This window comes from Coregonus lavaretus (genome assembly GCF_964263955.1).
Source record: "Coregonus lavaretus genome assembly, contig: HAP1_SCAFFOLD_975, whole genome shotgun sequence".
NCBI lineage: Eukaryota > Metazoa > Chordata > Actinopteri > Salmoniformes > Salmonidae > Coregonus > Coregonus lavaretus.
This window is the reverse complement of record NW_028161292.1, coordinates 97147-108536: the sequence shown is the minus strand read 5'-3', so window position 1 is coordinate 108536 and position 11390 is coordinate 97147. Positions and strand designations below refer to the sequence as shown.

At 43.2% G+C, this 11390-nt stretch overlaps 1 protein-coding gene across 1 annotated transcript; it reads left to right on the top strand.

Moving 5' to 3' along the window:
- The first annotated feature begins 4022 nt into the window (after positions 1-4022).
- Positions 4023-11148, top strand: LOC311120851 (protein disulfide-isomerase A4-like). Its single transcript, XM_084195413.1, has 10 exons — positions 4023-4319; positions 4639-4807; positions 5029-5234; positions 5465-5603; positions 7707-7912; positions 8048-8206; positions 8394-8545; positions 9477-9633; positions 9856-10089; positions 10343-11148. The coding sequence occupies exons 1-10, from the start codon at positions 4241-4243 to the stop codon at positions 10756-10758; spliced, it is 1917 nt and encodes a 638-aa protein (XP_084051539.1). The 5' UTR covers positions 4023-4240; the 3' UTR covers positions 10759-11148.
- Positions 11149-11390: the final 242 nt, after the last annotated feature.

Here is an 11390-nt window from a genome sequence, read left to right as displayed (position 1 = left end):
CTCTGACAAAGTTCTCCTCTCAAACGGATCTTGGAGGAGAGATTTCACCGAGTTAGGGTTGGGTCTTGGAGGAGTAACGTTTGCGCTCGCCATTGTCGTCTAGTAAAAATGGCGCCACTGGAGCCCGGTCCTTATTTTATCAGGGGCGAGCTTGGGGCGATAAAATAATCGCCCTCCTTGGATTCGAATTAAAATCGCTGATTAGCTACATTTTATGTCATACATTCATATCTTAAATTAGCAATTGGCTTAACTGCTACGTAGACCCGCCTCCTCGGGGCACTTTCTGTATCGCCCAGAGCTGACGAGGCGTTTGACAGGCAGAGGAAAGGTTGCGATTGCGAATATGATTTTCTATCATATCTTACACATATTACTGTGTGCATTCCATATTTCAAACACACAAATATTGACATACTGATGTTTTTATTATTATTATTATTATTTTTATTTATTTTTTATTTTATTTTTTTAAATAATTTTATTTAAGGGGGCGGCGCCCTAGCGCCCTCTATCGGCCAGCCGCCACTGGTTGAGGTTGAGATTGGGGTAGGAAAGTGGTTAAAATCTTTATGTCTATTGACACACCTATGTGTAAATCTAATTAACATAATACAAAAATCCCCATCAAAATCCGTCAGTTTAAGCTATCTGTTTTTTTGTATGGGCTGTGTCTCAATCCACCGCATCCGCTTATGTTGGCATTCAGCATCTGTGGTGGAAAGTGGCAGAGCTACAGCGCTGTTAGTCAGACCAGGAGACATCCTGAAAATCAGTCTTCTCACGAAAACGTCTGTAGCGTCCGAACAGTTTGGCCTACTAACTAATGATGACTTTATGGAAAGATGAGACTCTCCGTTTTGCTCTACAAAGAGTTGGCACATCGGCGGTACAGACTTCAGACGAGTTCCATGGAACTCGTCTGAATTCTGTACCGCCGATGTGCCAACTTCTGTCTGTAGCGTCCGAACCTTCTGTCTGTAGCATCCGGGAAATCATTCTGGCCTACTAACCCCCACAAGTGTCATGGGACTCTTCTGAATGTAACCTGGTACCAGTTTAAAAAATGAATGGAAGTATGGAGGTAGTTTTGTGCCAACATAAAAAAAAGATGTGTCCAAAAAAATAAAATATATATTGATCTTTCTTATATCGCCTAGATATAGGACAGACACTTCTGGGGCCACTCGATCGGAAAGGAGGCAGAACGCACGTTAAGCTTTCCTGAATAACTGGACCTGCTGGGACCATAGATCTGTGTGGCCACACTATACACTGAGTGTATAAAACATTAAGATCAGCTTTAACACTGCAGTTAGACTGTGGCTTCCACCAATGTAATTGTCTGCATCATTACCAATCCCCCATATTTTTTGTAAATATATACAGTGGGGAGAAGAAGTATTTGATACACTGCCGATTTTACAGGTTTTCCTACTTACAAAGCATGTAGAGGTCTGTACTTTTTTATCATAGGTACACTTCAACTGTGAGAGACGGAATCTAAAACAAAATCCAGAAAATCACATTGTATGATTTTTAAGTAATTAATTTGCATTTTATTGCATGACATAAGTATTTGATACATCAGAAAAGCAGAACTTAATATTTGGTACAGAAACCTTTGTTTGCAATTACAGAGATCATATGTTTCCTGTAGGTCTTGACCAGGTTTGCACACACTGCAGCAGGGATTTTGGCCCACTACATACAGACCTTCTCCAGATCCTTCAGGTTTCGGGGCTGTCGCTGGGCAATATGAACTTTCAGCTCCCTCAAAAGATTTTCTATTGGGTTCAGAGGTCTGGAGACTGGCTAGGCCACTCCAGGACCTTGAGATGCTTCTTACGGAGCCACTCCTTAGTTGCCCTGGCTGTGTGTTTCGGGTCGTTGTCATGCTGGAAGACCCAGCCACGACCCATCTTCAATGCTCTTACTGAGGGAAGGAGGTTGTTGGCCAAGATCTCGCGATACATGGCCCCATCCATCCTCCCCTCAATACGGTGCAGTCGTCCTGTCCCCTTTGCAGAAAAGCATCCCCAAAGAATGATGTTTCCACCTCCATGCTTCACAGTTGGGATGGTGTTCTTGGGGTTGTACTCATCCTTCTTCTTCCTCCAAACAGTGGAGTTTAGACCAAAAAGCTCTATTTTTGTCTCATCAGACCACATGACCTTCTCCCATTCCTCCTCTGGATCATCCAGATGGTCATTGGCAAACGTCAGACGGGCCTGGACATGCGCTGGCTTGAGCAGGGGGACCTTGCGTGCGCTGCAGGATTTTAATCCATGACGGCGTAGTGTGTTACTAATGGTTTTCTTTGAGACTGTGGTCCCAGCTCTCTTCAGGTCATTGACCAGGTCCTGCCGTGTAGTTCTGGGCTGATCCCTCACCTTCCTCATGATCATTGATGCCCCACGAGGTGAGATCTTGTATGGAGCCCCAGACCGAGGGTGATTGACCATCATCTTGAACTTCTTCCATTTTCTAATAATTGCGCCAACAGTTGTTGCCTTCTCACCAAGCTACTTGCCTATTGTCCTGTAGCCCATCCCAGCCTTGTGCAGGTCTACAATTTTATCCCTGATGTCCTTACACAGCTCTCTGGTCTTGGCCATTGTGGAGAGGTTGGAGTCTGTTTGATTGAGTGTGTGGACAGGTGACTTTTATACAGGTAACGAGTTCAAACAGGTGCAGTTAATACAGGTAATGAGTGGAGAACAGGAGGGCTTCTTAAAGAAAAACTAATAGGTCTGTGAGAGCCGGAATTCTTACTGGTTGGTAGGTGATCAAATACTTATGTCATGCAATAAAATGCAAATGAATTACTTTAAAATCATTCAATGTGATTTTCTGGATTTTTGTTTTAGATTCCGTCTCTCACAGTTGAAGTGTACCTATGATAAAAATTACAGACCTCTACATGCTTTGTAAGTAGGAAAACCTGCAAAATCGGCAGTGTATCAAATACTTGTTCTCCCCACTGTGTATATATATATATATATATATATATATATATATATATATATATATATATATATATATATATATATATATATATATAAGTATCTATATTTTTAAATATATTTTCCCCTAACCCTACCATCCCACCCCTAATTGGAGTAAACTAATGGACAACGACACTTAGGCTTCTACTTCCAGCTTATACATACTATATAAAGAACACCTATTCTTTCAATGACCTAGACTGACCAGATGAAAGCTATAATCACTTATCGATGTCACTTGTTAAATCCACTTCAATCAGTGTAGATGAAGGGGAGGAGAAGGGATAAAGAAGGGTTTTTAAGCCTTGAGACATGGATTGTGTATGTGTGCCATTCAGAGGGTGAATGGGCAAGACAAAAGATTTAAGTGCCTTTGAAGGGGGTATGGTAGTAGGTGCCAGGCGCACCGGCTTGAGTGTGTCAAGAACTGCAACGCTGCTGGATTTTTCAAGCTCAACAGTCAGGGACAGCCAGACAGTGCTGAGGCTGAGACTGCGAGTCAAATTAATGAATGAATGAATATACTACGAGTCAAATTAATGAATGAATGAATATACTATTCAAGAGGGAAATGTTTTAAAAGGTTGTATGTTTAAATACTCTGTGTGGAGTGAATCAGGCTTAATTATGAGTATTCAGTAGGCTACTGCTTGTGTCATCATGTATATTTACGCAAACATTCAATAAACAATGTTCCCTGGTTCAAAATGCTCAAATAAATGGTGTGCAGTGCAGGTTAAGGTGAGGGGAGCACACTGAAAGAATGTAAACAGGGCTCGCTCACTATCAGTCGAATGTTTACATTGTTGAAATCTAGAGACAGACGTCCTTGATATCAAAAGTACACGTTAAACTTTTGGTTGTTCTATGTTCACTGTTGAAAATACAGTAGTCCATTCAGTCCAATGACATTACAACAACTGGTCAACTATCCAATGGCAACCTCGAACGTACTGGATCCAGGAATTAAGTGGCGGTACGCAATTGGAGGAAAGCTGATGATGACAGCCAATTAGAATGTGGCAAGTCAGTGAAGGAGCGTGATTTCCGAATTCTTTAGCTAGAAATCACAAGCCAAAGATCATTTTGTAACCCCACTTCAGGATTCATAAAGATCTACAGAGATTGTTATTAAAAACACAATTTTTGTGACATTCATCTGCTAACGTTACGAGTTAAAAGGGAGAAGTCTCACTCGTTGCACGGATAGCATTCCATTGGAAAACCTGACAATGAGAAAGATAGCGCTGCTACTGATTGTGTTACTTGGCGTTGCCCACTTTGCCGCTGTCATCCGATGTGAAGCTGATGGTAAGGAGCTAGCTAATTTGTAATGAATTAAGTTAGCCAGGAATGTTTACTAGGCTAGTTAGGTAGTTGGCTTATCCTGTAATTATAACAGCCAGGCAGCTCTTATTAACTAGGTAGTTGGCTGGCTAGCTAGCTAGCTAATTGCTAACTTGACTGCTGGCTAGATTTTGTAGAATGTTGTGCGTACACGCGCGTACTCTGTATGTTGCAGCGTGGTTTTGTTATGTTGCAATGCAAACCCAACTGTGTTGTCCAGTCAGACTATCGTTGCTAGACATTATGTTTATTTCACACTGTGTGTTATCCATGGTGTTCGCAGATGTAGCGGAAGAAGTAGAGAAGGAGGAGGAGGATGATGATGAAGATGAGGATAAAGCTGATGGAACAGAGGTGAAGAATGAGAATGGAGTGTTGGTCCTGAATGATGACAACTTCGACATGTTCATGGAGGGGAAGGACATCGTACTGGTTGAGTTCTATGCACCATGGTAAGTTTGCATAAAGGGATAGTTCACAATAATAAAGTCAATATTTGGCAGTCATTGGAGACGTGTCCATCCGCATCGTCTATTGTGCAGTTCCTGGTAGCCGATATGTAGTTTGAAAAACAGGCAGACCTTAATCTCAAATATGCATGGGATATCTGCACCATTTAATTCATTTCCCATTGATTGACACTTCTCTAATCAGTTACCCTCCGCTCTCCCAGGTGTGGCCACTGTAAGCAGTTTGCTTCAGAGTATGAGAAGATTGCCCTGACTCTGAAGGAGAATGACCCCCCTATCCCTGTGGCCAAGGTGGACGCGACCAAGTCCAGTTCCTTAGGGAGCAGGTTCGAGGTGTCGGGATATCCCACCTTCAAGATCATGAAGAAGGGGGAGGCTGTGGAGTATGATGGAGCCAGGAATGAGCAGGGTAAGACGTCTACTAAGAAGACTTATCCAGTCAGGACCTGACTGTCTTTTTCAGCCTTTGACAACGCTACATTGCCAGCTTGTTTAGTTCAAGCAGAAACAGAGTATTAAACAGGTTACTATAACGTAGTAACTGTGGTTGTGTTTGTCTTGTGGCTCGAGTGGATTGGAACCCACTTTCAGTTTCACTACAGTAACATTAGTAACGCAGTAACTGTGGTTGTGTTTCAGCCATTGTGGCTCGAGTGATGGAAGTGGCCCAGCCGGACTGGAAGCCCCCTCCAGAGGCCACCCTGGTGCTGACCAAGGACAACTTTGACGAGGTGGTCAACAGCGCTGACATCATCCTGGTGGAGTTCTATGCCCCATGGTCAGTCAGCACCCCCAGACAACGTTTAGGATGCATCTCAATAGTCTAGAGTCTCCTCTGCTTCACCTGCTTCACCTGCACTGAGTTATGAAATTAAATCTATCATGGCCTTTGTGTTTTCTAACTGGTGAAGGAGGAGATGAAGTTGAAGCCATTTTACTGTGATGCTTCATGAATGATGTTATTCTTGCCTTCTGAAGCTTCATAGTGCTGTTATAACTTTCCCTCCCCTATTTCACTATTCTAATAATATCATGGCATTTTTGCAGATATTCGGATAGTTGATAACCCCCCCCCCCCCCCCCCCCCCCCCCCCCCCAAAACAAGTTGCTCTTGGGTCCAATCAGAATGCCGTAAATGCCGGTACCACAACAGCTGACAGTGTACGGTTGTGTTTTTGACTACTATTCTCTGGTAGATGTTGGTTAACAGTCAGCAACAGTGAAAGAAAAATCTGATGTTCCCTATGATAGAACTGATTCTGTTTCAAAAACTTTTCTGGTGAGTGTTTTGCATTGATCTGTGTCATGTCTTGTAGAATCTCCCTTAGGTGCGCGCCTGTTATCACTAGGCTATTGAAAGTGTGTGGGGGGGAAATACAGAAGGTTACCGTTGTTAGGGCTGACTGGAGAGCTAATGCGCTAGGAAAATAAAATGCCCTTTCATGTAAAATGCAACGAGAGTTGTATATGTTCTTGAAAATAAAATAATTACTTTGCGCATCCTCAGATCTGTAGGCTAGTACTAGGGATGTTCGCGGTTAACCGTTAATCGGTTAGCTGCCGCATTTGACCGGTCATGCTTATTGGTCTATAGGTTAATTTGCATAATTTTGTGGAATTAAATTGGCACGTGTGTATTTTCGTTAGTGGTCATGCATTTTATTTATCGCGCGCGCAGCATACAGAGCCTAGTTTGAGGAGCGGAATAGCCTACCACACAGACAGCGTGAGACTAGCTCCTCAAAAGGCCTGAAGGCTACTGGAGTAAAACCTGCTTTTGGAAGCCCAGTCATTGCGCAACAAATAACAATTCTAAATGCAATCGCGTTAACTTTGGTGGCCACGATTAAAAAGGAGCTATTTTTATTTCTGTCTCAACTCGTAAAGCGTGCCTCCCATTCGGATGCATAGGCTATAGCCTGCCTACCATTGACTATCAGCGGTAGGCCCAACACTTTGCAATGTGAGCTTGAGGCAGTATAATTATTTGAAACCTGAACGTTTTACTTAACTTCAAATAATGAGAGATGTCATACCTTGCTTCAAAGTAGACATGTGAAAATCCATCCATAGAAACGTGGAGACAATTTTATAAAGACTTCCTGATGCCATTAACCAGCAGTTCTCTCCTGTTCTATTGGTTTCATATCAACTTTCTTTCGTTGTCCAGAAGCCAAAGGCACAATCCTAGTCATTTTAGCAAACCATCATAGTAGTTGCTATTTGTTCCTCCTCTTTCTAAATGTCTAACTGAGATGTATATCTGTCACCATATGGAACTGCTTACCTTAGGTGCAGTTTAGAACTGTGTTTTCCGTGAATTGCATTTGGACAAATGTTTGAAAATGACATTTTATTAGCTACTTCATTACAGGAGTTGCATGTTCAATAATTGGCTATAGCCTTTTGACTGTAAGATGATAAGCTTACTATTGTTGCATGTTTCCATTTAAGCTCTTAATGAAAAATGTCTGGTCCTTGTATGCATGCATAGTATTGGAGAAAAGAAGGCAAAGCGCAAGGTTTCACTCTCGACAAAATCTGTCCAAATAAGTCCAATGTGTTTCTATGGGCTTATTTTGGGCCTAAGCTTGTCGCCTGCCTTCCCGCCTTGGAACGACTCCCATTGTTAGGGCGGAAACATAAGCATCTCATGATTATATACAGATCTCTGATAGTATTTTCTGTTGGTCACATTAATTTGTTCTTACCATTTGTTAAACGGTTAATAAGGGTCAGTTAGTCAGCAGCATAATGTACCTACATTTACATCCCTAGCTAGTACATTTACAGTGCGCAACAAACAAAACATTTTTTTCTCCAAAAATGAACACTAACGTCCGTTGGGATATTTGAATAACCATGCCCATCCCTTTTCCAGGTGTGGCCACTGTAAGCGGCTGGCTCCAGAGTACGAGAAGGCAGCCAAGGACCTGAGCCAGCGCTCTCCTCCCATCCCCCTGGCCAAGGTAGACGCCACCCAGGAGAATGACATCGCCATCCGCTTCGGGGTGTCGGGGTACCCCACCCTCAAGATCTTTAGGAAGGGGAAGGCCTTTGACTACAACGGACCCAGAGAGAAGAATGGTACGTCCACGCTTCACTGTTTCAGACACTACCCCATGACTAAATATATCTGCTAACATTATGGACTTTAGGACCCGTCCCATGTTAATGATATAGCCGAGGGTACTAACTATTCTGTGTGTGTTCTCTCTGTAGGTATCGTTGACTATATGAGCGACCAGGCGGGGCCACCCTCCAAGCAGGTGCAGACGGTGAAACAGGTGCAGGAGTTAATCAAAGATGGCGATGATGCTGTCTTAGTGGGCGTGTTCTCCTCAGAGCAGGATACGACCTATGACCTCTACCTAGAGGCCTGTGAGTACATAATTAATTACATTGACATTGAGAATGCATTTGTCAGTGTTCATGATACATAGGATATTGCATATGATGTGTAGTATACAGAGGATATATTTAATCCGTGCTCCTGTACTCCCAGTGCGGCCTTCTAATTCTAAAGGAGATAGTTATTGTTGTGTTCCCCTCCTCTCACTCCTCCCAGGTAACGCTCTTAGAGAGGACTTCAAGTTCCTCCACACCTTCAGTTCAGACGTGGCCAAGCTCCTCAAGGCCTCCCCAAGCCAGGTCGTCATGGTGCATCCTGAGAAGTTCAGGTCCAAGTACGAGAAAGCCTCATATATACTCACCATCAAAGTAAGTCTGACAACTGGTGTGTGTGTGTGCGTTACGCTAGTCAGCTTCTTACACACTCAAATCAATGCCACATGCACCGAATACAACCGGTGTAGACCTTACAGTGAAATGCTTACTTACTTACAAGCCCTTGACCAACAATGCAGTTTTAAGAAAAGTGTTAAATAAAAAGTAGATAAGTTAAAAATAGCTAATAATTAAAGAGCAGCAGTAAAATAAAATAACAGTAGGGAGGCTATATACAGGGGGTACCGGTACAGAGTCAATGTGCGGGGGCACCGGTTAGTTGAGGTAATATGTATGTGACAGTAAGCCTTGTGATGGAGGGAAAAAATCTAAACAGTTACATATCACAATATTATTTTGGGCAATATTAAATCAATACTTTGACTTCCAAGTATCGATTTGTAATTTTTTTTTACATTATTGTTATTATAAATGTTTTGCTAGGTAGCGTTAGCTAGCGCTAGTCGGCTGTACCTGCGGCAAAACTCCTGCATTTTTCATCCTAAAGCATGTGCTCCATCTTCTTTTTTTTAATAGTGAGCCAACATGTTTTCAGCACTTATTTCCATGACTGATCAAAACTTGTTTCCTCATGTTCTTTTGTCTGTCTGCAGCAGACATATGGTGAGCAATATGTTTGGAACATCAAATCACAATAAAATCGCAGTATCGAATCGCAATACATATAGAATCGTGGGAATTGCAAAACATATCGTATCGGCACCTACGTATCTTGATAATATCGTATCGTGAGGTCCCTGGCAATTCCCAGCCTGATTCACTGGATGGATGCCATTTATCCATCTCACTGCAATATGCAGGGATATCTGAAACTAGCAGACTTCAATGAAGCATGCTTTCCTAACTTAAATAGAATACTGAAATGATTCATGTATGTATAATGTCCTGCCTCCTCTCCCCCCAGGACTCCACAGAGGTGTCGGAGGTGCAGGACTTCTTTAAGAAACACATCCTGCCGCTGGTGGGTCACAGGAAACAAAGCAATGATGCTAAACGTTACACCAAGAGACCACTGGTCGTTGTTTACTACGGAGTGGACTTCAGCTTTGACTACAGGAAAGGTGTGTCCTCAACCCCTTATTTCCTATATTAGGTGAATATTGTGGATATTTTCAAAGTCTTAAGCTGCATAGCTTCCATAATACCTTTTTTGTCAGGCTGAAGGGCTGGAACAATATACTGCACTTCAAGTAGATCTCCTCCCTGACCGAGGTTTGGAGAACCTTGGCTGTTAATTGGAGCCTGCAGCTCATGTCTGATTACCCCCTCTATCTCTGTTCCAGCGACCCAGTTCTGGAGGAGCAAGGTTTTGGAGGTGGCCAAGGATTTCCCAGAATACACCTTTGCCATCGCTGATGAGGAGGACTACTCAGATGAGTTGAAGAGCCTGGGGCTCAGTGACAGCGGGGAGGAAGTCAACGTGGGGATCCTGGGAGATGGAGGCAAGAAGTTTGCCATGGAGCCTGAGGAGTTAGACTCTGAGGTGCTGAGGGACTTCATCATGGCCTTCAAGAAAGGTGAGTTTTACAGCAATTGTTGTCAATTGAAAGTATGTCAGAGGACTTCACACCACAGCATGTTGTATTGAGTTACAGGTTATTCTGAGTTGAGTGCCTTGTCTGCTGCCAGCAAAATATTATCAGTATGTGACAGGTCTTGATGGTCCTATTGAGTTTACAGGGTTGACCATTGAAACTGTCAGAATTGCCAAGATTGTGTAATAGACTATTAGTGGTCAGCATGTCTGGTTTTGTCTGTTCCCCTCTACAGGCAAACTGAAGCCCATCATCAAATCCCAGCCAGTGCCCAAGAACAACCAAGGCCCCGTGAAGGTAGTGGTTGGGAAAACTTTTGACGACATCGTCATGGATACCAAAAAAGACGTTCTGATAGAGTTCTACGCCCCGTGGTGTGGCCACTGTAAGAAGCTGGAACCCGACTACACAGCCCTGGGGAAGAAATACAAGAGCGAGAAGAACCTGGTCATCGCCAAAATGGACGCCACAGCCAACGATGTGCCTCACGACAGCTACAAAACGGAGGGCTTCCCCACCATCTACTTTGCGCCTAGCAACAGCAAGCAGAGCCCAATCAAATTCGAGGGCGGGGACAGAACCATAGAAGGATTAAGTAAGTTCTTGGAACAGCATGCCACAAAGTTATCACAGAGCAGAGATGAACTTTGAGAATATCTCGCTCTGAGTACCTAAACTCCAACTATGCCTCTGCAGTCCCAGGTGCCCTGGGGGAGCCGAGGGCAGAGGCTGTCAATCTCAAATCAACCCCTCCTAGCCCCTACACCCTAGCCACTTATGCATAGACCTTAGAGGGTTGGATCAGAGAGCAAGATGGAGCTACCACCGTATTGTTTAGATGTATTCAACCCTCTCAGATCTCCACTAGGGCCTAGTGGTTAGGGCCTAGTGGTTAGGGGCTAGGAATTTGTTTCCCCAAAGAGGGCTCTTAGTGAGTTGCTGTGATCCACAGATTCAGCTTTTGTTTTCCATGTCTAAAAGCATGTAAGCACTGTGTTCCAGATTTCTAAGTCTTTTTAAATAAAATGTTGTGAAAACGGATGTGGTTTTGTGGTGGTAGTTGTGTATACTGTTATGTACTGAGTGGTGGGCTGCATAATTCCTCTTCCCAGCACCTCAGCTGTCCCCTTAAGAAAAAGATTGCAGTACAATGCAGTATAACTGCAGTATGCTGCGAAAACTGTGTCCAAAATAAAACTTTTTTAACTACAGTAACATTGCAATTACTGCTTCCAAAATACAACAGTCAACTACAGTTACTGCACTTTTACTGCAGTTTCAAA

What these genes read in the sequence shown, in the direction of transcription:
- LOC311120851 (XM_084195413.1), top strand. Translation starts at nt 4,241, where the DNA reads ATGAGAAAGATAGCGCTGCTACTGATTGTGTTACTTGGCGTTGCCCAC. An exon ending in GTTGAGTTCTATGCACCATG is followed by an intron (nt 4,808 to 5,028) that starts GTAAGTTTGCAT and finishes CCGCTCTCCCAG; the next exon opens with GTGTGGCCACTGTAAGCAGT. An exon ending in CAGCTTTGACTACAGGAAAG is followed by an intron (nt 9,634 to 9,855) that starts GTGTGTCCTCAA and finishes TCTCTGTTCCAG; the next exon opens with CGACCCAGTTCTGGAGGAGC.